The sequence below is a fragment of the Triturus cristatus genome, chromosome 7 (genome assembly GCF_964204655.1).
Source record: "Triturus cristatus chromosome 7, aTriCri1.1, whole genome shotgun sequence".
In the NCBI taxonomy this organism is placed as follows: Eukaryota; Metazoa; Chordata; class Amphibia; order Caudata; family Salamandridae; genus Triturus; species Triturus cristatus.
In genome coordinates, this window is record NC_140590.1 from 1628503410 (window position 1) to 1628530428 (window position 27019).

Consider the following 27019-nt stretch of genomic DNA (forward strand, 5'->3'; position numbering starts at 1 on the left):
GGATGCATTTCAGTTTCTTCAGTCCGGTTGTGTTCTTGCGGGTGGGTTGCACTGGGTCCGTGGTCTTGGCAGTGCTGCAGGTGTACCAGCTGAAGGGTCTATGGGTGTCAGCCGGTGACGCTAACTTGCAGTTGTTGTTGTGGGTTGAGTGTGTGGACAGCAGCCGCAATTAAATAGGAGTCGGGGAGGGCTGGACAGCTGGGAGGCGGGAGTGGGGAGGGGAGCAGGATTGGTTGCGCTGGTTGTGCCTGGGGGGAGGGGCTGTGGGGGCAGCAGCGGCGGGGGGAAAAACAGACGGGAAAGGAGGAATAAGGGGAGAAAAACTGGAGAAAAAGAGTGTAATAAGGCAGAGAGGAGGAAAAACACAGAAAACAGACAAGTACAGAAACTATTTAAAAAGGGTGAAAAACAAGTGAAACAGCGGAGTGGACAGCTGAGTGAGACAAAGGGAAATAAGTGGAAAAAGGCAGAAAAAGTGCAGAACAGAAAAGGACAGGATGGAGAAGCAAAACGAGTGGAAAAAACAGAGAGGAAAGCGAAGCGAGGCAAAGGAGAACAGGGGTCCACTGGACCACCTGGGCTGAGGCGCAGGTGATCCTGCGGATGGAGGAGGGCCTTGAATACCAACACACAAGAGTGCAAGTGCAGGGGCAGGCTTCACTTTATGGTGGAGCTGCGAGGGAGGGGGAGCAATTTCACTGACAGTGACTCAATTGTTTTGATGCTGTTCTTAGTACTGAGGTTGACTTCATAGATAAGCACTTAGTTACCGATAGTTGACAGAGCTAGAGAAGAATGACTGTGTGATCTATCTAAGATGACACTGTTTAGTCATTTAGGAAGAAGCAATTGTAATGTTGGTCAGTTGATTCCATTGCTGATCGTAACCACTCAACCTCTGTTTCTTGTGTGCACTGTCTTTTTGTATAATAGGAATGAACTCCTTATGTTCCAAATATGGACAATATCCGAAGAGGCTTCTTCACAGCATATTGAGACTTAGGTTATTGAAGGAATAAGATTGATTTATGGGTCCTTTCAAGGAACATGTTCTCATGGTTGCTGAAATGGGAGGGTACAGTCTATGGTATGTTTTTGCTGGTTAAAGGTTTGGATGTAGATTCGAAATCAATTTTGTTGGTGGTTTTCACCCTGGCCAGCTTATCTCAGACTTAAGTGATTGCCTGTTGGATCGTATTGATGACCTTCTGGCCCAATGTGAGGAGATGCTAACTTTTCCGGGACCACTCCAGTTTGTACTTTAGAGGCGTCTCCAATTGGCTCTAAACATATTCCTGCAATGTTTAATAAGCCCCCAACACACTGCACTAAACAGACACAACCATCACCCACTGTTATTGCCACAGAGGTTGCTAGCAAGCCTATCCATCCAGAAATGCTGGAAATTCAGCTAGCCCCTGATACGCGGGCTACTCGTCTCACATTGAGTAATAGGTTTTTGCCACTTTTGGACCAATGTATTGACCTAGAGGGTAGCAACAATCCTGAGAGATTGAGTGGGGAAGTGAAAGACCTGATAACAGTGGGTGGGGGGACAATAGGTGAAGTTGATAATGATCCACATTTTGAAGGCTCGACACTGACTAATTTATCTATCATTAAAACTATACCTGATCTGAGGTCAGAAGTGTGCGTGTTGAAATCAACAATTAGGGTTTCACTGACCAGATCAGTTTATTTGTGGCTAGCAGTGCGAGCAGAATGCAGCCTCACACCCACAATGCAGGCATTGTGCCTCTCCACCTTCCATTCTGCACTCAATCGCGACTTAAACCTGAGCACTACTCCCATTTTCTCTAAACCAAAATCCGCTAATGTACCGAGGCAAATTGGCCCTTCTAGGCTAATTAGCATCAATTTCCAGGTAATGCAGGACCCACTGATAAGAAGGGGCCCTCCGCCTAACCGTGAATATTTTCCCAGACTTCCAAGGTATGATCATTCGGTTGACAATCCAAAGGTACAGTGTATGCGCCCTAACTCCCACCCTAGATGGATTTTCATGACTAACGACCCTAAACTTTTGCCAAATCGGAAATACAAAGGTGAAAAGTCACTTCTCAATAAAATTGTACATTGGACTCGCCACGTGAGGGGCTGTCGCTCAGTAATTGGAGACGACATTTTAGGAGCCTCAACGACCACGTGGACTATTTTGAAGTTTGCCTGGCTGATGAGACGGTGGCTCATAACCTGATAGCCTTATAAGCAAGATCTACTGCCCCTAAATCCTCTCCCATTCAATTCGAGTATAGCCCCCCACCGAACCCTCTGTTCATCAGAGCTCAATCTTTTGTTCCCCACTCAGTGTCTCAATCTTAGACGCTAATGATTGACTTGTTCTACCTAGCAATTATCTGTGTCCAAAACCTCCATTATTGCATTTTTTAACAAATCAGCATTCAAACCTAGGCAGGAGCCTATCTCCCCTTAATGGCCTCTCATATGTTCCGAATAAAGCCACCCAAAAGAGTATTGAGTTTTTGTATCCTTATAGTAGGGTGACCGATAGTCTCTCTGACAATTCTAATGCACGGCGTCTAGCGTATAAATGCAGTCCCCTATTTCACAATTAAACCCTAATTGCAGGCAGGAACCATGGAGTGTTCTCAATATAGTATCATGGTATGTAGCTCGGGTAAGATCGAAATTGACCCTCCCACACTGGTTACAGTTTATCGAATCCTTTGACATTGTATACTACAGGAGTCTTGGAGTACCACGCCTACTTGTGTCCCTGGCTATGTAACTTTCTATTGACCAGCAATTTCCAACAAGCTGGACCGTCTGGCAGGGGGGTTGACAATTTGGATCAAGATCGCACTGCGCTGTATGATTCGTGAGCTGAGGTCTGATAGCTTGGACATCCTAGCTGTGGAACTTAAAGGCCCGGATGGTGCCTTACTTGATATTTATATGTTTATGCCAGAGGAACCAAGGCTGGAAAGAGGTCAGCCACGCTAGACAAGTTGGAGGCTCTCCTGGATGATAGGGCCGCTCAACCTACATTGATTGTGGCAAGTGACTTCAATGTCACTTTCAAACCTCTGCAGAGCGAGGATATCTGTGAGTCTAGTGTGGAGGACAAACTGTGGCATGTCCCCCACCTTGATCTTCCCCCTATAAAAAAAAAGTGGACGCAAGTGGCACTCCAATTTAATGCACTCTCCTTGGAATTTGGGCTTGGGGCAGCAAATGGTCGTTCCGTTCCAGACAAAAGGGGGGGGGGGGGGGCAAACACATTTAACAGGGCTAGCAATTTAAGCCATATTGATTCTATTTTGGTGGACCTTAGGCTATGACCCAGGGTGTGCGATATGTGTGTGGGTTTTACCCTGGACAGTGACCATAACCCTTTACAACTTTCGTTGAGGTCATTCTGGGTGGGTTCACCTAGTTCTCAAAATCTGGTTCTGTCTTTAAAGGTAATACTTCCTACAAATGACAATCCTTGCCCTAAGTGGCCTCAGGTGGTTTTGGATGGTGAGAAGCTGAAATTCATCAACCAGAACCTTCTGACATCCACAGCAGCACTCCAAATTTTGATTGGCCAACCGGGAGGGCTGGACAAGATCAGGGATTGTCACTCCCACCTCTTTGACCAGTTAGCCACACTCTCTTACGAATCAGTGGGCCCACGTAAAACGGTCTTGAATCCAAGTTCTGAGATGAGTTGGTTCAACAAGGAATGTAGAGCCAGTAGACGACACCTAGCGCAGGCAATCGGAGAGAACAATCTGACACTAGTGAGGGACCTGAGGAGATGGGACAAGGTACCTCTAAAGACTGCCAAAAGGGAGTGGGGTGTGAGTAGATGGGCCCTGATTAGGGAGGCCTGTGATAGCAATGATTCACAAAAGTTCTGTCTCCTTGTAGTCAGGGGGCCTGCTAAAAGACGCCTGGCCCCCACTAATAACATCTCTACTACCGCGTGGCACAACCACTTCTCACTGCTATATTGTGGGCTCAGTTCATTTGGTGGAGAGGATGCTCATTATGGCAATGACCCTGCTCCTACTAATGATTTCTTATCTCAAAGCAAAATCGTGACTTGTATCAATTGCATTGCCAAGGCCACAGCTGGATGGCGTCCCAGGTGATGTGTTCAAGTATCATAGTGAGAACTGGGCAAAATATGTTCTAGACTTAGCCAATACCATAACTACGGGGGCTCAAATACCCACCTCTTGGAAGGGAGCAGAGGGGATCCCAATGTTTAAGAAAGGCGACATATCATTCCTATCTGGTAATTACAGTCCAATCAGTCTTATTGACTGCATACAAAAAGTCTTCACCCGGTCACTCCTGCTCAAGGTCCAAGACTGGATGAGTGAATGTAATATTCTTTCCCCATTTCAGGCTGGCTTTAGGCAGAGGACAAGCACCATCGACCCAGACGTTTCGTTTCCTGCTTCTCACATGAAAGATCGTGATCTTGGTCGCGGGAGTCTCTATGTAGCCTTCATCGATCTCAAGACAGCTTTCGATCTTGTCCCCAGAAATAAACTAGGGCAAATTTTGAATTATATGGGCCTACCTAAGGAGATCTTAACACTTATCATTCGTCTTCATGAGGCAAAGTTCGCTAGGGTGCGATAGGGTTGCCAAGGTCAGCTCACCGACCCGATGGGAATCAACAGGGGGGGGTATGACAGAGCTGTGTGCTGGACCCCTCTCTTTTCTCCCTCTTCGTGAATGACTCAGTCCAGCATCTTTCACTGGTTCCAGTGGATGCCCCAAGCCTAGGGGGAGAAAAAGTGGTAACACTTTTATTCACTGATGATACCTTGTTAGTAATAAAAACACCAAGTGGACTCCAACTACTTTTGAACCGATTCAAAACATTCGGTGACCTACTAGGTGAATACCCTAAAGACGAAGCTTCTCCTTTTTAACCCACACAAGTCATTTAAAGGTAAATTTACAATAGGTGTCTACTTGGAAAGGGTGAACTCATTTGACTACGTGGGAATTATCATCTCCGAAGATATGTCTTGGAAATCCCATATAGATTAGCAGACGCTCAAACATAGACAAATTGTTGGGGCTCTTCCCAAAGAACACAGAACATCTTTCATCAAACCAGTGGCAGCCCCACTTCAGATCTATGAGGCTAAAGCTGCGTTTTCCACGCTTTATGGTGCAGAATTATGGGGCTTTGAAAGGATGGGAGCTTTACTAATCTCAGAGAATACGTTTTTGAGGTCCTTTGTCTCATTACCACAGAGCACGCCACTACACCCGTTAAGACTTGCTCTCCTTGAACGCCTCAGCCTTTGATGAAGTGGTTGCACTTGATCATTCTAGGAAGATTGGCTGAATTTGTAAACTGAATTTCTCTTTGTGAGCATTAGGTGTAGAGGGCCTCTGGGACAGTAAGAACCCATTTTTGTCCCTCAGGAAAGATGCACTTAAACAGTATTGGGATTGGGTAGCCCAGGGTTCAGTTACTAGCTCCTCATGACGACGCATAACTTTGGATTTTATGAATTTTAAAATTGTTGGATTTAATGAAAAATATCTTGATCTCCTCACCATTCCTTTGGACACAAAACCCTATATGCAGTTTCGTTTTGGATCATTTCCGTTAAATTCACACACCAGCTCCTGCAGGCAGGTATCCCCACTCCTTCTCACCATTGTCCCAGGTGCATTTCTGCTATTGAGACCATTGCGCACGTATTTTTTGTTTGCCACAAGTACTGTATTCCAAGACTGAAACCAATCTGTAAGCTGCTGGGCACACAATGTCATGTTGAGGCCCTACATATTCTAAGAACAGATACCACCCTGTTGTGCTTTTATGGGTATTAAGTTACCCGAATAAAGTTTATGAACTGAACTGATACCACCTGACGATTGTTTTTTTTTTTTTTTTGTTTAACTTTGTCATTTTTATTAACAAAATACATAAATGTGCAATATGTAAATGTACAGGCACAGTTCCCACCACCTTGAAAAATAATAAACTACAGGCATCGTAAAGCATAAGTAACCAAGAAGGTACATTTCTTCCTTTGAGTATTCAGTAGTCTCCCACGTGCGTTACATAGTGTCCTACTACTTCACTTGTGTACGCTTGCTCCCAATCTAGGGTCTGCACTTGGAGGCGAGCCTGACGATTATCTGTGCTTTTGCCAAGTTCTTGGGGTCAAATGTGGGCAACAGGAAGGCATTTGTCTAAAGTATGAAACTTGTATGCAGACAAATACTCTTTTTAGATATTTTATTCATATAGTTTTAAGCTATTCACATGCCACTGTTTTGGGTCCCTTGTGTAATTTTCTTGATTAGCTCGGAGTATGTAAAAAGTGTAGATACCAGCCAGCTTTGTGGGCAACTCGTACGTTTAGTCAAGGGCCCTTGCTCTGGTAATTCTAGCCCAGCACGGGAGCCCTCTTATTTATTGATCGATTTTTAGATTGTGTCCTTATTGGATAGTTTTAATGGCTTTGTTTTAGCTTATTGTATTATATTTATTAATCGTTTTTTGGTCGACAGTTTGTCAAGGTTTATTGCACTGTATTCCTACTCATCCATCTGGACCCGATTGCAATGGTAAAGTTCTAAAACCTGTTTGTATGTTTTTTGTACTTGCATGGTCCAAACAACCGAAATAAAGTTGAATGACGATGACTACCCAAATAGTCCACTTGAGAAGCACTTTTCATCCAAGCAATCCCATGGAGTATCATGCTTGCCATTAGCAAATGCACTTCAGTGCCTCATCACTGATATGAAGTGTTGCGTATATACAAGGACAATGGACAGCACTGCTTCTGTTTGTTCTGAGCAGATGCTGCTGGCATATCTTGAGGCATTCTCACCTATCGTCTGGACTGAGAACTGCCAACTCTGAGGCCTATGCGCATGGCAGCAAGCCTGTTTAATATATTACAATGGCCCAGTGAGTCAATGCTTGGTGAGGAAATCTGTAAAATATGCACTTGCTAGCAGTACGTTCGAGCTTGAACATCGCAACTCAGCCTTTCGTTCTTTTCAGGTTGATAAAATAAGTGATACTGACTTGGTCAAAGACAGCTGAACTTACCTACAGTGCCACAGAACCACAGGACTGTCTCTAAGCTTTATGTAAAAGGAGCATAGGCGATAGGTTTGGCATGGTGGAAGAGGTGTGGCACAGCGTCCAGGGCGTCTGACTCCGGAACCCGGGGTCTCACGGTTCGATCCCCGGCACCAGATCAGCCCAGCACCATGTGACTCTGGGCTATAACTTGCTTAATCTTCCCGAGGGCCCCCAGCGCCTTGACACCTTCGGGTAATTGTTCGCGCTTTACAAATACTGGACATTTACATTTACATAATATGAGAAGAGCATTTGTGCATTCCTGTTGCTCATGCCTTAGCACATTAAAGGCAGATATTTCGACTGCCAATTCTTGTTGTGTTTGTTAGCAGTTTAGTTTTTATTGGCTCTCTTAACTTTTTATCCTTTGCACCTAGAGTTCGGTGATGTTTGTGCCAACATGTGAAACATGTCTACCAAAGGATGGGAAAAGGGGTTTGCATCAATTTGTGCATTAGTAATATATGCCATTACGACAACTGCTGCAGCTCTGTCCTCTAGGGCTGAGACATTGTCAGAGTGTGGTTAAAGCACATGTAGTAAAGAACAGGCCCAGGATTGCAGACCTTCAACTACTTTTTCAGACCTATTGTTTCTTCCTTACAGTCTTGTCAAAAGCTGTTTGATAGCTTCTTCGATCTATTGCTTCTACCTGTAATATTAATGAAGCCCGCTAGGAGTGGGTAAAAAGTGTCTTTTATTACTAGACTAATCAAAGAGGAGCGAGCAATTCGGTGTTCCTTAAACACATCCCTCACACAGCAAAAATAATATGATCCAGCACACCATAGAATTTATATACAGTACAATTTAGAAGATTCCAACAAGAGTAAGTCCAGTCAGCAGGTTCCGTTTAAAAATCCTTTATTTAGTTTTCTTCTTTAAAATCTGCATAGCCAACGCGTTTCGTCCTTACGGACTTCTTCAGGGCTACAAGTAATCATAAACATACATGTAAACAATAAGTAAGGTGTTCTGTATTTAAACAGCATCATATTTACAATCTTATTTACAAAATAAAAACCCTATATTACAATATACATCATTATACATGATTTACAGAAGCATAAACCAATCCTTTCGAACCTGCTGAGAAAGAGGTATAATATTTGAACTAGATCGGTTCTTAATGGCAAACATAATTTCCAATGTTGGAACTAATCCTATCCCAAAGATATCTTTGAAAACTATTTTGTTGAGTTTAAATGGTATCTGCATATAATTTCTTATATCTTGGTGGTCGGAATGGGGAATTTTCCTTACCAAAATTCTTATTTCATCAAATTCTTCTTTATATATTCCCACAAGTCTTTAGTCAAGGTAAGTTCTTTCTTTTATGGACCAGAGTAGTTTGTAATCTAAGGATACAATGGATAGCATCAGGATATATCCATATATATGTATTCATCAATATCACATTTTAATCTTATTTAGCAGACCCTCCTTCTATGTGTGTGATAAAGACACAGAGGGACCCAATTCATTAATTAAATAGTTATTTTTTTAATATATTTAAAATATCAAAACAAGGCGTACCATTTTATGTGTCCTTTTATGGTATTCTCAATATGATCCATTAATCCATTGTTTAATTTCAATATCAAAGTAGAGCATACCGTGTTGAATGTCCTTTTGTGGAATTCTCAATATGACATAACCCATGTAGGTGCAGACACAATATCTATCAGGAACAAGTATGGAAGAGAATCATTATATATGTGAGCCATATCACACAGATTTTAAGGGAATATTCATAACGACAAGGTTTCTATTAGTGCTCAAACTTTATATTATGGTTTTTTAAAGGCAAAATCTATTCTTAGACAAAAGGTACATTCAGATTAGAGTTATGACTGTAGACATGCTGCCCAAGGCAACCCATTGGGAAGTTAAATGAAATAATATGAATTTAAGAAAAAAAGGGGTTTTAGAATGTAACAAGTTCCATATAAGTGTATTTATAGAATTCCAGATTTCAGGATTAAATGTATCAAACATAGTCCCTATCTTGACTAGACTAAAGCAAAGTACAAATTTAGCATGGGCTTGATTGTATATTCAAAGAGAAATAGGGAGAGTTCCATATTAACAGTCTCTTCAAAAATCCCAGCTTCAAAATAAACTTGAGCCTATTTATATATTCTATCTTGAGCAAAGAGAATTCCCTATTAGTACTTACTTCCAAATTTCTAGTTCCTGGAGCAGTCCTTCCTCGTCATGGTCCTCGTACTAATGAGACTAGCACATAGTTCAGCCTTAAATAGTTCCTCTATATCACACCTGTGATCAATTCGGACTTTAAATGAGGCCGATTGAATGTAAGAACCGGGCCGCCATATTGGAAAGTGTTAAATTCCAAACAGCTTGATGTAGACAGACCGTTTAATTGGAACCAAAAAATATTTTGATTTTTTTTTTAAGGGCGAGAAACCAACATACAAAGTCATTTGATGCTGATCCAGAATATAGAGGTCACGTTAAGAGCAAATAATTGCGTTATGTCTCTATTACTGAATTTAACGAAGCCGATTAGGTGAACAGGTGGCGCCGCCATATTGGAACGTGTTAAGTTCCACACAAAAAGGGGGCATGCAAGTTCATTTCATACTGGTCCGAAGTATAGGGCGAAAAACCAACATAAAAAGTCATTTGATGAAAATACCTAATATAAAGGTTACGTGAAGCGCAAATAGTTGCGTTATGTCTCTAATACTGAATTTAGTGAAGCCGATTAGGTGAAAAATCGGGCCGCCATATTGGAAGGTGTTAAATTCCAAACAAAAAGGGGGCATGCAAGTTCATTTCATACTAGTCCTAACTATAGGGGTTATACGTAACATTTTTCTGAATGATTAAGTTGTATTTCCATCATTAAATAAACCGTAAGCAACTTCAGACAGTGTGAGACTCCACCTGGATATATATATTTTTTTATATTATTAACGGACCAAAACGGCCGCCATGTTGGAGAGTGTTACATTCCAAACAGCCTACTTTAATCCGAAGACCATTCAATTTGAACTATTAAGATCTAAATGTAAGAAAACGGCATGAGAGGTCATTATATATTTATCCTTAATGTGGTGATTATTCGAAACATTTATTATGTGATCACATTTAAGAAAGTCCGTAGCCTAAGTTCAATGCATGACTATTTCTACTATTAAGTTTCGGCAGAGGCACCTTCAAATATTATAAGACTCAACCTAGGAGTGTTTCTAACAAACCAACAGTGGAGCTAATAATCGTATTAGATACTCCTGACTTGTTTGCGCATGCGTCAAGTCTATTTCTAGAACCGAGGTGCAATTTTGTAATATATAGAGAGCTCCGAATCAGCTGAGTGTAAACATAGCTTAACAACGATTCCAACCCGTCTATATTCTATATAGAAACAAAGCAAAGTAATCTTAAAAGCTTTATTTGAGTAAAGGAAAAGATCTACAATATGGTAATCATGCGTAATTCTTTGCGTATCGCTTCTTAAGGGTCACTAACTAATAACACATTCTTAAAAATGTGGGGGTTTCCAGGCGCCATCTTTGAGTAAAGATCCCACAGTCCATAAAAACGTGCATATAGATATATATAATGCCAAAGCGGAAAATGAGGCATATTCAAATATTTTTTTTATATGTAAGATTTTTTGATAAGGAGAATTTATATATATGCACTCTATTGCTCAAGTAATGCTTGTCGGGTTCCTCAGCTCCCCAGGATCGGAACGATGCTCGTTATGGTCCACCCCTCGACAGCTTCAAATCTGATGGCTATTACAGCGCAGATTATTGAAGTGGTCGAGTGAGGGAAGGAAAGGGAGGGGACAGCGGGGAAGGAGATCTGAAATGATATAAGAACAGCACGTTAAACACTGATCCTCCACCCTCCCTCTCTCCTCTACTAGGTCGTATGTGCGTGTAGTTCCCTCACTATCCACACTACCTGTAAAGGAAAATAATGAAGTACAATTTTCATCAAATGAGGCCTTCGGTCTTTTCACCCTCGGCTCGAGGGTCCTGAGGACTAGGTTTGTTCAAATAATAACAGTGAGGTCCCACTACAAGAGAGAGAGCACAGGATTGACTATACGCCACCACGACACTTAGAGTATTCTCTAGTATTTCCGTTCTAACCCCCAACGTACCCATGTGTTATAGGCGTTCTGCATCACAGAGGTAGTATGAGCCCTTCACCTGTCAACCACATACCCCTGCTAAGGAAACACAATCAGGACAGTTTATGTGCAATGACCTTTCTGTAAGGTGATACAATAACGAAATCAAATAATAATTCCACACTCCTGTGTGCGGAATACACGTGACCAAAGTTCCGTGTTAAACACCACACGGTCTTGTTACTAGTTCCACAAATACTAAATGTCCGTGGAATGGATGGGGTTCCAACACCGGTATTCCTGCAACTCGCAACAGTCTACAAACGTGTGGCCCTCCAACGAGGAGGAACACCAGGTGCGGATATTCCACTCAGCGCCTTGCTTAATTAAGTTATTGCTAGGCGTACCCAAGGATCGCTAGAAGAGAGTTGTCCCAAACGGTGTTGATTGGTTAACACGAGGCGGTGCACAGCACCCTTACCGATACCCCAACCGGAGGAAGAGAAACGCCAGCTCTGCACGCGTCGCCCACTGTCAACAGGTTGCGGCAGAACAAGGACCAAGGACCAAACAACCGGAGACTCCAGCTCCGTACGGCCACCAAATACCAAGGAATTGTTGAGGGTTCGGATGAAGGAACGAAGACTGCAACCGAAACACGCTGCGTCCTCTCTGCTATCAGAATAATCGGCAACGCCGCCAGCGCGGAAGTGCTCTTTGAAGCCTTCCGCGTTTGCGCGCGCATGCCGGTGGCGCTAGTGGTCATGGGACATGTAGTCTCTACGGCGCTAAACGGAAGAGATTCCGTGGCTTTGAGAGGTGGCTGCGCGTGTCCTTGACATGCTAGAACCTTTATGCTCACTGCTATTCGAGCAAGGTATATTTTCTCATCATGTAGCTGATTAACACTATTTGGAAAACAATTCTATACACAATTCCTTTATCTAATTGTTGCAGGTGCACCGGACTTTAATCAGACAACACACCTGTAAGGACACAGTCTCTAAAAGTTATACGAAAAGACAATAACGAGACTGCATCCGAGTGACAGACAGAGCATAGTACTTAAGTTATTCATGGAGAAAAATTACAATTTCTCAAACCATGACAATCTGAATATTGAACAGAAGCATATATATGTGTTTCTCTGTACTATAGGAAATGGAAAAATTCATTATTGATGTTAAGACCCATATTAATGGTTCTGAGACGACAAATCCAACTAGCCTCAACCTGTCTCAGGTGTGCTTTGACATCTGAGTTCAGCAGAGCTGGTTCTTTTTAAAGATGTTTCTTTACCTCAAATGAAATGAGGGAGTGAATTAACATTGTCTTCTGGGCAGCCAAACAACGTGGTATATTTTAATTTTTTTTAATGTTTTTTAATTTTTTTTTTAAAATAATGGTATCCTTAGACAAGGCTTAGATTCACTGATGGATGCATGGCAAGGAATTAGTGACTGCTCACATCCTTCATAAAGGTAGACCTGTTTCAGCCATAATATCTATGCCGCTCCAGGGGGGTCAGTATGGCTTTCCGTAACTTACAGATTTCGGAATTACTCCATTTAAGTTTCTGTGTAAATAAAAGGAGAAAGACCTCATTTTGTACTTTAGTAGACAATACAAACCTGGGTCAAATGATGAGCCCTCCGCATGCTTACGCCATCTGGCAAACAGACCTATCATAAACACAACCACCTGCCCTTGAACTGAAACAGCAGCATGTTGCTGTATGTGGTTGTGCATTAACTCTCATGCAGGCTATTTAAATGTGCAGATGGTATCGTGCAACGTAATACTTTCTGTGCAATGCCTGGTAACTCAACATGCACTGCTATATGCTGGCAGGAGCGATGTCTGTGGCAAGCATCGCTTACTAAAGTACAAAATGATGTGTCTCCTTTTATTTACACAGAAACTCAAATGGAGTAATTCAGAAATCTGTAAGTTACGCACTGTTAAGCTATCGCAAGCCTTAGCCTGCACGTGATCTTGGTCCTGAGGAAAGCCATACTGAGCCCCTGGGTGGGCATAGGCATTGTGGCTGAAACGTGTCGACCTTTATGAAGGATGTGAGAGGTCACTGATTCCTTGTCACGCATCTACCACTAATTTTAATCCTTATCTAAGGGTACCATAATAAATTTAAAAAAAATACACCTTGTTGGTATGTATCCTAGAAGACTATTCTAATTCACTCCCTCGTCTCATTTGAGGTAACGAAACTACCCCCAACAAGCCAGCCCCGCTGTAATCAGGCATCAAAGCACACCCTTGACTTGCTAGGTGTCTCGGGTGAGACCACAATAATGAAGCATGCCACCAACTAGGGTGGTGGGTCTTTAACAAAACTAAAGGCACTTTTGTTTTCCATACTCTGTATGAGAGGCATTTATTTATTTATTTTTGGAGTTTTATAAAGTGTGAACATGACCCGTCCAGGTACATCTTTAAGGAACTTGGTAGCTTGCTTGCTCCTCTTTGATTATTGATATGGGAAGATGGGCGACTTCTCAAGTCTCACTCTCCTCTTTATTAACCTTTCTAGTATTAGTGGACAAATGAAGTCTCAATACCACAGATCAGGACGGTTGATGAAGGACTATCCCAGCCTTGTCAAAACAGAATGAGGAAAAATTGCTGCAGTGGTGAAAGTAGGCAAGGAGTCTACAGAATAGGTCACACTTCAAATGGACTCAATTAAGGGGTCTTTTATAGTTGCGCTACTGGGTAATGGTTAGTGTGCTGTAAACCGAAAATCACAATTGGAAAATAAGCACTAAAACTGTGGGAGAGTGCATGGTTCAGAAATGAAACCTATTCACACTTTCTGCAACATATGACATATGCATGTTGGAACTGTCGAAAGATCATTGAATGTATCTGGCTTGGTGATGATGAAAAAATAGTATATCTTTGCATGAAAACTCTGAATGACACTTTATTGCACCAGCAACACTAGATTTGCTCACTTTTGAGGAGGACAAATGTACAGTGATGGTGTAGATGTGTTCTATTTAAGGACGCAGCACTCCACCTAAAGCCTGGTAAGAACTCCAGTTCCGTTCTTCTGTTCTGTATGTATGGCTTTGTTTATTTATATATATATATATATATATGTCGTGGTTAGATTCTTCCCGCAAAAGAGAACTTGAATCTGTTCTTAAATCACATTTGATCTAAAAAGGTAGTGGAAATATTATTTAAATCCTCTTAAAGGGTTATGAAATGACATAATACCTGGTTAAATGTCACTTATGGTGATTGTCTGCACTCTGCATATTGACCATCTTTTGCGTCAAAGACGTGCCTTTAAAATTGAGTTGTCGTAGGCATATTCATTTTGTATTACGAGCTGTTTAATAGATAATGGCCACTAATATATGTGAAATGTAATACTAGTTACTTAAAGTGGGTCTAGTAAATGCTTCAAATCATAACCCCTGGAAACGAAAGTAGTGCTTTCTCTTTTTTTCTTGCAGGGAAAACTATAAAGTCCAAGGGGACTTTGCTCTTAGAGACAGTTTAGGATGCGTTTCTTTCCTTGGGGTTCCGTTCTTGAAGTGCGAGCAAAGAGGTATTGTCGTGACAGTCAATATCGGTAGCTGCAGTGAGGCAAAAAGTAGGTTTGCTTTCCCTCAATATGAATATTTTTATTGTTTGGGTCAGTTCAGTTCTATCTTACTCCCATGGCGAAATTTGTGTTGTCCAATTAACATTAGTATTTTTACAGTACTCTGTGTGTAATTGGGCTCACATGTTTTGCGTGTAGAGGTGTCTGTAGTAAGCAATCTATGCATCTACTTTTAACACGTGTTCACAGAAGTTGCACTGTTTGGCAAGTGACTTAACATCACTGCTGCCTTTTACACCAATACTTTTCATTCTGGAGTTGGTGTCTTTGCTTCATTTGTTAAACATAGTAGTGAATAACTTCATTGAGCGGTTGCCTTTTCATTGATTTGCTTAGGTGAAGGCCTTACTGTTTATGGGCACACAGGCACACTGTCCTTTCCAGCATAACATCACGTTTGAAAACATTTCCTTTTAGCAGACGGTATGCAACATCTGGTAAGCTGTAGAAGTACCGCCTATTGCTTTTTACGTCATTGATCGTTACCATAGGAAGTGAAACGTGTCTCTTCCTGTATGCGCTGTTTAGTGTTCCTTCATTTTTCCTGGATATTTCCTGGTTTTATTGATTAACACACCCACGTATTTTTATCAGAGAAGACTTCAAAGAAATGCGAGAGGCCTGCATCATTTGGGTTGGCACAATTTTAGGTGGTGAAGATATTTGTTTGTGGATGGCGATGTATACGGTGGATGATATAAAAATAGTTAACAAAATAGATTGCGATTTTATCACTACTGTACATTTTCTGATCCTTTTGCCTTGCTTAGCCACTGGCGGTTTTGTGCTCAGCATGGACTTCTGCCCTTTTGGTTTCCCCTAGAAGTAGGTGAGCTTTCATGGCAGCCTTGAATAGAAGAAACCGGCTTGAAGAGAAGAAACAGGGTCATTGCTTTGAATTTGCTGGCAAGTGAGAGCGAGTGAAAGGTAGCCAGAAGGTTGAAGAATTGCTATCTGGATCTAGTTCATGGTAAATCGAGTTTGGTATGTAGGTTATGGTTAGTAGAGCGCATGTTGCTGTAATTCGAGAGAGTAGAGCTCAATTTATGGTCTTCAATATTAGTGTTGCAATAGTCATGCAATTTATTAATTGATTAATGAAAACGAACATCAGAATGTTGCAACACAAAATTATACTATAATAAAATAAAGGCAATAGTATTAGAAAAAAAAAACAAACGTATGCAACCCTCACAAATATTACAAACCAGCATGAAACCAGGGGGGGGTGGCAATTCCGACTAACATTTACAGCATCTTTACAACATCTGTTACCATGTGATATGCATATAAGCAGTAGCCAAAGCTTTCTGTTGCTTCCTAAATGCGTGTAAGAGAAGAGCCAATGTAATTAATCTGGCCTTTATTGGCATAGCATCGTCTCCAGTCCTGCTCTCAAATTAAGACTGTGAACTTATAAACTCCTCCGTGGGGAATAAGAAAAAATCATTGCCTGATTATTTCATTCTGTAACCTATAAGAGAAAGCAGAGTGTAGGCACACATTTTTAGAGAGATTCCGATAAGAATTCAATATATGGTCTAGATTCCATTTCTCAAAGTAGTCCATAGGTGTTTCACACTGCAACAGGTTCAAGTAGAACCGTGTCTCATTCCATGTAGGCCAGCTGCTTATCAGCCTAAGTGGGAATAAGCGTAGCTCGTACAACTTTAAGAATGGGGTCAGCTGTGGGATTCAATATTTTGTTATTTAAAAGACCGCAAGCATCATATAATGAAACCGAATTAGTCTTGTCTGAGACTAATCAAAATCTGGTTATGCGTGTGTCTTTGAGCCAAACAGCTAAATAAAGGTATTTGTGCGTAAAATCACTTCTTTTTTTTTTTTTTTAAAGAATCATGCATACTTTTACTGGTTATAAATTGCAGGCAATGTCATGCATTCCAATTATCTACCTGTTTCAAATATCATATCAGACAAATCAGGATCTGGTTAAAAAAAATGGCCAGATATTCCTTATTGCAAAATGTTGAATATGCACCTCCCCCTATTTTGGTGAAAACCTTTTGCCTAGTGCTGTTTGCCCCAGGTAAGCTGCATACAGGCTAAACAGCAGAGAAGCCAACACGCACCCCTGCTTTTATCCTTTTATTTATTAGAATACTGTCTAAACTGTATTGACCCTGCACACTCGCATCCTTGCATAGTGTCCTAAATTGCTTTCAGTGGACTATGTGCAGTGCCGCATGATGAAAGCTTTGCCCATAAAAGTCCTCAGTCAACACTGGCTTTATTATAATCCATGAAATATGCTTATTGAAAAACCCCTGATAAAGTACAACAAAGACAAAATATCCATTGTTCCTTGGATTCTAAGGCTAGTTTGATTAGAAAGGTAGAAGACCTTTTTAGGTCTCACCTACCAAGATCTGATGTGGAGTATTGCAGGAACTTACATTGGTCTTTGGGACAGCCCAACTTCCCAATATTTACCTTTGGTTGGCTTAGGTGCCAGTCTTGTTGCAGAAAATTTAGAAAAGCAGGCTGGTAGAAAATAGCAGCTGCCGGAGCCATCCTCCCCAATCTTCTGCCCCCCCCCGTAAAAAAAAAATAATCAAAAACCTTTTTTGATGACCCCGATTTAGGGGTGTGGAGCAGAGGACCAGCTGGTGGTAGGGAGAAGTAAATGTGGAAGGAGCCACAGGTGGGGCGATGTTTAGGTTGATAATTTTGTTTTTTTAAATGAAAGAGCTAACAAAAGCCAAGTTATGAGGGGTTGATTGAGCACCTCCTAGAGTGCAGGGAAAGGGGGCGGTGTTTGAAGGCGAAGCAGCACATGCAGTCACATGTGTTCTAAGCTTTCTTAACTGCCTTCTTACAATTGTGGTGCTTGTCATATTTCAGGTGCCTCAGGCCCCCCTCTCAGACTTAAGATGTGATACCCATTACTTCTTTTAAAGTTGTGGATCAGGCATCTCACAGGCCCAGTGTTAGGCTACGGCTCCCATCTCTCATTGCACCTTTTTCCACCCCTTCAACACCACTTGATATAGTGGGATAAGTCCTTTCATATGGCGAGAATTTAACTCTCCTTGTACTGTTTTATACTCTCAACGCTGCAAAAGAGGCCTAATTAGTCTGCATTGATTCTGCATGCACCCAATCGCCCCTTGTTACCTAGCATCACAAGGTCTGTTGGCTGGCAGCTCTGCTCTCGTTTCCACACTCCCTTTTTGCCTCTCTGGTCTAATCCTGATAATATTGTGTGGTGCTCCAAGTTGGATAGCTACGCATGTTTTTCCCTTAACCTATTCACCCTCTGTTAATGTAGAGGCAGACTATATACTGAGACTTGTATTTTGCTGCTGTTGTCCCCCGTTGACACGGAGATGTGTAGGAAAGAGTGTGTAGCGGCAGAGGATACCTGAAGTAACAACGCAGGCTGTAAACATGAATGCTTTAACCAGGCTGGGGTGCATGAGGATACAGTGGTTGTCCTGTAAGCTGCTTACAAGAATACCAATGCATGAGGGTACAGTGGTACTCCTATGGACTACCACTGTACCCTCATGCACCCCAGCCTGGTTAAATGCGTTCATGTTTACAGCCTGCATTCTTACTTTGAGTGTGCCTTCCTGCTTCACATTCTTTTCTCAGGTCCCCCGCCCAGACATTTCTATTAATATGAGGGAGGATCAGTTCAATTGTTACAGCCTGCTTTGTATCCCTTTACAACAAACAAATGATGGATGGAATGCTGACAATGCAGACATTCTCCCCCAGTCAAGAGATCTGGGTTAAATCCATCGTTCTTTTGCCCACTACGCCACCCCAGTTCAGACATGGCCATATGCAAATCAGTCTTGACCCTGTGCCTCATGGGAACAGTCCAGCCTGAACTGCCAAGCCATGTCTTCCCTGGACCGGAATCGAGCATCCTCGGACCGGTTTCTGGCTATCAGCCGTCATCAGCCAGGATAGCTTGACTCCAGTGGCGTAGTGAGCACGGGTCCCACGTCTGGGAATACCCATCCCACTTAGGGCGAAAAGCGTTACAACAAACAAATGATGGACGGAATGCTGACAATGCAGACATTCTCCCCCAGTCAAGAGATCTGGGTTAAATCCATCGTTCTTTTGCCCACTACGCCACCCCAGTTTAGACATGGCCATATGCAAATCAGTCTTGACCCTGTGCCTCATGGGAACAGTCCAGCCCGAACTGCCAAGCCATGTCTTCCCTGGACCGGAATCAAGCATCCTAGGACCTGCATTGTCAGCATTCCGTCCATCATTTGTTTTTTGTAACGCTTTTCGCCCTAAGTGGGATGGGTATTCCCAGACGTGGGACCCGTGCTCACTACGCCACTGGAGTCAAGCTATCCTGGCTGATGATGGCTGATAGCCAGTAACCGGTCCTAGGATGCTTGATTCCGGTCCAGGGAAGACATGGCTTGGCAGTTCGGGCTGGACTGTTCCCATGAGGCACAGGGTCAAGACTGATTTGCATATGGCCATGTCTAAACTGGGGTGGCGTAGTGGGCAAAAGAACGATGGATTTAACTCAGATCTCTTGACTGGGGGAGAATGTCTGCATTGTCAGCATTCCGTCCATCATTTGTTTGTTGAAATGCTTTGTATCCCTGGCCGCCTCCTGTCCTCCATCACCATATCATGCTTGTGGGGCACCTTGGCTGACAGAGCCAGTATTGCACTTCCTCTGCCACCATCTACAAAGTTAATGTTGTAAGGCATTTGCAGTCGGAGCCAGAATTTTAATCTCCAACCCCCTTAAACTTCTGGGTCCCATTATGTGAGGTTCAACATCTCTGTGCCTCTACTCCCCATGGCCACATTGTGGAACATATTGGCTCAGACTGTGCGTTGTGCTGCTTGTCAGCTGCTTACTTCTGTCCATGTCCCGCTTCTCCCTTGTGACAGATATCAACCTTAACTCTCCCAACAAAGGTCTGCTTGCTGACACTATGACGGATGTTCCAGTGGATGTGGGTGGTGCTGCTGGTGACCCTATGAGTCCTCCCCTGCCTGAAGGACTGACTGAAGCCGAAGCGGAAGAGCTAAAGAATGAGCTGTGCAAGGTAAATCCTACTCTGGTCTCTGTCAAACTGGGGTGTCACTTAGCCTCTTTTGATTCAGTGTCTAGGAACAGTATCCACTGTAAAAAAAAAAAAAAAAAAAAAAAAAAAAAAAAATTGAACTTAAAAAGCTTACTCTGATGCAGGGTAATGCATCGTATGATCTTGAACCATTAGTTTTCTCTAACTTCATTGATGCCAGTTTCAGTAAAATGCAAATGCCCAAATTGCCTTGGTTCTAGACTACCTTTTTGCCTTGGTCTATAAAAATGTGAATGTCTGTATTGCTTTCTTGCCAGACTATCCTTGGGCCATGTGAGCACTTTGGTTGAATATTTCACTTTTCGTGAGCAGCATCTATGGAGGCAGACATTAAGCTCTTATGATCACCCCATTCAGATTGGATACTGCTGTCCCCTGCAAGTCAAATGGACGTATAGGCTTCGGTCCTCTAGGTGAAGCATTATGCATATTTACAGACCGCTCTAAAGATGCTGTTAAACTGGGTGTTCCACACTCTTTGATTTTATGTACACCTTTGTGTGATACTCTGAGAGCCTCAACTATAAGAGTTAAAGTGCTTGCCCTGTTTTTTTTTTTTTTGTCAATCCTGCTAATGTTTGTTGAGCACCACATAAGGGAATGGGGTTTGGCAAATCGAAGTTCACCCTGTCTGTACAACTAGGAAGACCATTTTTCTGACTATTGGCTGACATGTTCCCTCTGCAAAATCTCCTTCCGCCCCATGCTCCCCCCCCCACACCCCCACCCCACCCACACTCTCATTTATGGTTATAATATTCCTTAAATGAGGAAGAGTAAAAAAAATTGTGCTCCTATCAATGTTTAGGAATACTCTGTTGTACTGGCAGTTTAGTTGTGTGTGTATTTGGGGTTTGGGCGAGGAGGGGGTCCAGGAGTGAAAAAACTGGCCTTTCCTTTCAGGCCGTTCTATGTCTTTCTGTCCACTAGTCTCAACTTCTGTTGAGCATTAGGCAGCTCATCTCTGAATTCCTTAAACTAGTTTCGGCCAAGCTGAAACATTGCACTCCACTGTCTGCAACCTATCCTTATTCACTTGTGCACAGTCTGCTGTCATTCCATGATTTCCTGGCTTGTTTGGGCTAATACATAACACCGCATTCCTCATCACTGTAAACGTCTGCATTTGTGAACTTATCATCAAGTGCCCAACACTGGTTGCAACTCTGGTGCTGGAATTTGTTGTTCAGACGGACCACTATACTCTATAGACATCTGCAACAACTGTTTCGAAGTCTGTGTGCTGAATTACATTTTTTATTTGCTCCTTTTTTAGATATTTGCTTAGCTGTACAGGAGGGAGACGCTCTTGGGGCCATCAAGTTAAATAAACTCTCATACATTTCCGTTGGGGTAGGTTTAGGGAGGGCCTTCTTGCCAGACTATCCTTGGGAGACACTGAGGCGTTCTTCTGAGCCCCTGCACAGAACAACTGAGTATTTGGTTTGATTTAAGCTTCGGGTGCCCCCATTGTGGAGGAGACCATGAAGACACCTGCGTCAAAGACCTGACCCCTGAATTGAGAGACCCTGAGGTTAACGCCCATCTTCAATGCAGTCTTACATTCTTCCTCTATAATAAATTATCCCATGAATGAGCATGGATTGTTTGAAACCGTTGGAGGCCTTGTTACTGGAACTTCTTTTAGTGAGAACCTACCATTTTGGACGCTTCTTTAGGTTCTTTAAAGGTGGGACTAGGGCCAACTCTATCCCCCTGCCCGCTGAGAGCTTTACTGTCCCACAGAACCCAAAGAGACTGCTCTAACATATTTTCTTTCTTAGCAAGTTCATTGTATGTCATGTTATTTTAAAATTTGTATGCATTTGGAACTGTTTTAATCCTGCATTGTTTATTAGCACACTGCACTTAAACATTATGAGATGTTCAATGTTGCACTTTCTACTTTGCTCCAGTTGTGAGCATTGTATTGGATTATTCTCAACATAATACCCTGATTATCGGCCCTCTTGGCCGGTGGGCAGGGTGACGTTTTGGGGCCTTCGCGTTTGAGGCCATTTCCTTGCCGACATTCCTACCGCTAGGTTAGCGGCGTAGTTGCTCTTTGGGAGGTGGTGCTTAAGGGGGACAAGAGGGATATGAGTGGGCCCACGGCGGGGACATGCGCAGTGGGCTCGCTGCTGGTGTGCCAAAGGCAAGTCCGTCAGTGCCCGTTCACATCCGTTCCGCTGCCAGCCTCCCTGCGGGTATTATGTTCGGTAGCAATCAGTTGATAGGCTTCTACAGAGAACGTGGAGGTAAGACGCCCTCCTGAGATAATCTAGTCGGCCTTGATCTAATTGACGGCCATTTCTCTTGCGTTTGTTGTAAAGTCACATTTACTGGCATACGAGACAGTCACCCATGATAATCTCAGACTCTGAGTCCCCTTACACGATATATCTTTCTGTTGGTGGGCTCATTAATGAACGGTCGCTTCCCAAACACTCCCCAGAGAGGCAGGACCTTATTAGCTACTGCAATCTTGATTTCATGCTCATTGCAGTGTCCTGGCTCAAAGCCTGGTAACATCCTGATATTGTAGCCATGCTCCTCCCTCGCTACACCATTCTTAGACAGGATAGACCCGAAGGGCAAGGTGGGGGTAAAGCCATTATTATTTATCGCCCACCAGGTTCGTGCTCTGGCTTCCTGCAATGCTTTGCAGTATCGTAACAATAGCCCTCGCAGCTCCTTCCCATCGATAGGCATCTGTTGCGTCTTTGAACACTCGCAAGGGGGAACAGATCACTGGTGATAAATTAACAAATCGTTTAGTCGTAGCCCCCACCCCTTATAGGTGAGTTGTTGAATTACTTATATTCATTCAAACAGTGGATACTGGGAGCTGTCGATTTAGCTCCCTTAGCCAGACCCAGTAGAAAAAGTGTTGCTGCTTCAGCACCATGGTGCATGCCCTCACTTGCAAAAGAAACACTTACTTACAAGCAAAAAGAGCACTCATGGCGATTGGCCTGTAAACCGTACGATCAGATCAAATTTAAAACTGCTTTGAAAATCTTCTGTAACGAAAAGGGAGGCAAAAAAAGTTATATCCTTCTCAGGTTAAGATTGCTAATTTTGATCCTAGGAAATTCTTTCAAATTTCAAAAACCTAAAGCCTTGTCGAGAGGGATTTCTCCCTAGCAATCCCTCTGTGACAAATTGTCTAATTTTAAAAGAAATTTAAAAAATCCAAAAAGGCTCTTTACAAATTAGAACCTGAGTCTACTCACCCTCTAGAGACCACTCGGGTAGTAGCACTCACACATTTTTCCTTAGTGGACTTTCAGCCCATTTCCCCGGTAAAATCAGAACAGGCTACTCTCACCTGTAAATCTGGATTGCTGCGAGACCGCTGCCCACCTGCTATTCTCCAGAAGGCAATTGGAAGTGGTCAGTCGGGTCATTAACCACATTTTGAACAACCCTCTGGCTTCACAAGCAGTACCAGAGCCCTGGAAAGTGGCAGTGGTAAAATCCCATTAAAAAAAAAAAAAAAAATGTTAGCTGATCCTTCAAGCCTGATGAATTTCTGGAAAAACTAGTAAATGAACAGCTGATGACTTTTCTAGAAAAATCGAAGGCTCTGAAGCCCTTTTAATCCGGCTTTTGACTTGGATACTCTACAGAATCTGCCCCTCGAGACGATAAAAATGACGCTGGATGGAAGACATAATGGTGTCCTGATCCTGTTAGATATTTCAGCAGCCTTCAATACCATCACTCATTCAATACTTATTTACATTTTCTTGGAAATCAGCAGCGTCAGCAATGCCTGGTCATGGTTCCAATCGTTTCTTGCAAACAGGAAATGAATGGTATCCATTGGGCGTTTCTCATCTGAGGATAAAGCCTTATCTTTTGGCGTCTTGCAGGGCTCCTTACTCAGCTCCTTGTACTTGTACATGGCCCCTTTCATATCAATGATTAGCTCATTTGGTATTTCAGAAACCTCTTTCCAGCTGTATTGCTGCCTTTGCTCTTTGGTTATTGGTTTGCATACCTGAAAAAGTTAAGAAAGTTGAAGTTACAAAAAAGAGTGTACGAAAAAACTGAACACAAAATAACTAGCTTAAAGAAGAATGCAGCACTCTGTGGTGGAACACTGTATCCAGAGACATTGGGGAGATTGTAGCCAATAAGTTTGGTACCTTCCATGGGGCAAATGGTATTTATTGCCCCATGGATTCCAGAAAGTATATCTGAATGTTGAAGACTATGTTGAAATTTGATAGAGTGAAGACTGTGGTAGGTACGCAGATCAGAAAGAAGAGGCCAGCCCACTTTAGTGTTTTTGGCTGTGGACCTAGATATGAGATGAGAATTCTTGCTGAAGTTAATGTCTAGGACCACACTCTTAATATGAGAAACAACTCTTCTGGATTGAGCACCTAAGACAATGAAGAAGAGAGAGCACAGGATGTTAAGGCTTGATGGTTCTATCCCTCCGGGCTAGAAGTTAAATTAAAAGGGAGTGACTGTTCTCGAACCCACGACTGAGAGTTGCCTTATTGGAATTTTTCCAGTACCATGAGATGAGGTGACCTATATTATCTGACTCTTGTGTTTCTGTCTGTAAGTTAATGTGTCTTCTGTAACGTGCCTTAAGTCCTTCTATGCTGCCCTAAAAAATCTTAAACTCTGAGTCAAAAACATTGAGTTTGATGCTACTGCCAACTGCCTAACGAGGCTGGTAGAAGAACGCTCAATCAGAACTGCGGCTCCAATGCAGTATATCCTTCATCGGGGACTCTGAAAAGACACGTTTCACCAAAAGACCTTGATCACATGATGAACGGAACAATCAACCCTGTGATATAGTAGTAGAAATAAACCGAAGACTCATGATAAAGCCACGCGGGGGGCATATTGGAGTAGGCTAAACACCTAGAAAACAATGAAATGAGTAATTCATGCAAGCTTCAATAAATAAGTAACACAAAAAAAAAATGCCTGAAATTATGAATTACTCACCATCAAAGATAGTTTTTTTTTTTTTACAGCCAATTTTATTGAGTTTTGGATGTAACAACAAACCGCACCATTCAGAGCTACATGTACATTATCAGAATAGGGAGAAAAACACTTCGCAGTGACATCAAGGCTACATAAGGAAATCAATAAGGGCATATCCACGTGTACCTGAAGAGCGGACCACTCCATCTCAGTCATCGAGTACCCCGACCCATTTGTCCCACATGCGGCGAAATTTCTCAGGACACCCTCTGGCTACATATAAAGGCCACTCCTGCGCAGCGCACCAATCCACCCCCAGCGCCTTAAAGTGGGAGAAGCCGTGTCCAGCCAATGCGCAGCAATGTCCCTCTTGGCGACCACCAATGCTGTGTTGAGGAAGAGCTTCTCAGCCCTGGAGCCGTCCAATTCACCAGTGACGCCCAGCAGAACATGTATGGGATCAAGAGGCACCTCCCAGCCCAGGACCCCTGTCAGATCTTGTGTTAAAAATTCCCAATACCTCTGAATCGCAGTACACAACCAAACCATATGGTAGAAATCAGCATGGGGGTCGGAGCAGCGGGGGAAGTGGGCGTCCGGCCGAAGCCCAGCGCGGTGGAGACGCAGGGGTGTAAGGTAGGCAGCGTGCAGAAAATAGACTTGGACCAGGCGTAGCCATGCCGTCCATATCCCGGAACCAAGATCTGGCAAAGGAGAGGTGAGTGTTATGGAATATGTACAAAAAACGGGGCAAGATCATCATTTTGTATAGGGCAATCCTGCCCAGAGGGTTTAGAGGCAGCATGCGCAATTTAAGGAGGTCGGCGCGGACCCGCTTAACCAGCGGGGTGACATTGAGTTCCCATTCAAGGTCAGGGAGGAGGGAAACCCAGATCCCCAAGTACTTGAAAGACAGCCGCGAAGAGGAATCAACGACTGCCAGTCAAAGCACTCGCGTGATAAGGGTAAGGGGACAAGGACGGACTTGGCCGGGTTAAGCCGCAGGCCGGAAGCTCGTTCAAAAATAGTCAGTGCCTGAAGGCAGCGAGGTTCCGACCGGGCTGGGCCCGTCAGGAACAGCTACACATCATCCGCGTATAGCGCGATTTTATCCTCCGCTAGGCCGGGCCACTTCCAGCCAGTCAAGGAATGGTCACTGCGGACAAGGCAAGCGAATGGCTCCATTGCCAGAGCGAAGAGGATCAGGGAGAGGGGGCATCCCTGCCTCGTACCCAGTCCAATGGGGAAGGGCCGGGATAGAGCGCCGGTGACGAGGACCTGTGCCCGAGGACGGTGATAGAATAGTCTCACCAAGTTACGGAAAGGAGTGCCAAAGCCCATCTGTTCCAACACCGCATCCAAGTAGCTCCAGTCAACGGAGTCGAAAGCCTTCTCAAAATCAATAAGGAGAAGGGACAAGTATGGGGTAAGCAGGTGTCTGTTCTCAAGGGCCAGGTGAAGGCGTCGGAGACAGTGTCTAGTCCCTCAGAGAGGCATGAAGCCGCATTGGTCATGGTTGACAAGCGGGGCTAAGTGCGGCCGTATGCGATTGACCAATACGGAAGCGAAGATATCTAGTTCCGCATTGATGAGTGAAATGGGACGATAGTCCGAGCAGCACTGCGAGGGGGGCTGGGACTTGGGGATCACTACGATGGTAGCGAGATCCGTCTCTGGCCGGAATGAGCCAAACTCTGACGCTTCCTTGTACATCACCACGAAAGGTGGAAGCAGGGTATCTCAATAGGACGAATAAAACTCCTGGGTAGTCCATCCAGCCCAGGAGTCCTACCAGCCGCGAAATGGCATCTGCCACCTCCGCAGGGGTGAGCGGAAGGTCCAACGCGGCCACGTCTGAGTCGCTAAGACGTGGAAGAGAACTCTCGTTGGAGGAGGTCAGGGAGAGAAAGACCAGGCTAATGCACAGAGTAAAGGGTAGCGTAGTAGGAGGCAAAGCATTGGGCAACCACTACCTGGGCACAGTGGAGTGTTCCATCTGCGTCTGTCATCTTGGGTATGATACGGTTGGCCATAGGGTAGGTGGCGAGGCGGTGGAGGAGCTTCCCATTTTTGTCTCCCCTAGCCGTACACTCGGGCCACGG

At 43.4% G+C, this 27019-nt stretch overlaps 1 protein-coding gene and 1 long non-coding RNA gene across 30 annotated transcripts in view; one reads left to right on the forward strand and one right to left on the reverse strand.

The window, feature by feature from the left end:
• Positions 1-27019, forward strand: part of TPD52L2 (TPD52 like 2) — a 167454-nt gene that overhangs the window by 11043 nt on the left and 129392 nt on the right. For 24 of the 29 annotated variants that reach the window (XM_085619620.1, XM_085619621.1, XM_085619622.1 and 21 more), the window contains exon 2: positions 19762-19919. In XM_085619620.1, coding sequence (XP_085475746.1) covers positions 19762-19919 — 158 coding nt within the window. The remainder of the gene's footprint in view (positions 1-19761; positions 19920-27019) is intronic. The other 5 variants (XM_085619623.1, XM_085619643.1, XM_085619642.1 and 2 more) reach the window with 1 other exon arrangement.
• LOC146812576 (uncharacterized) lies at positions 7951-9326 on the reverse strand. The gene is made up of 4 exons (XR_014965959.1): positions 9288-9326; positions 8725-8789; positions 8372-8466; positions 7951-8038 (listed from the first exon to the last, which is right to left on the reverse strand). It is a non-coding gene; the product is annotated as an uncharacterized LOC146812576 (long non-coding RNA).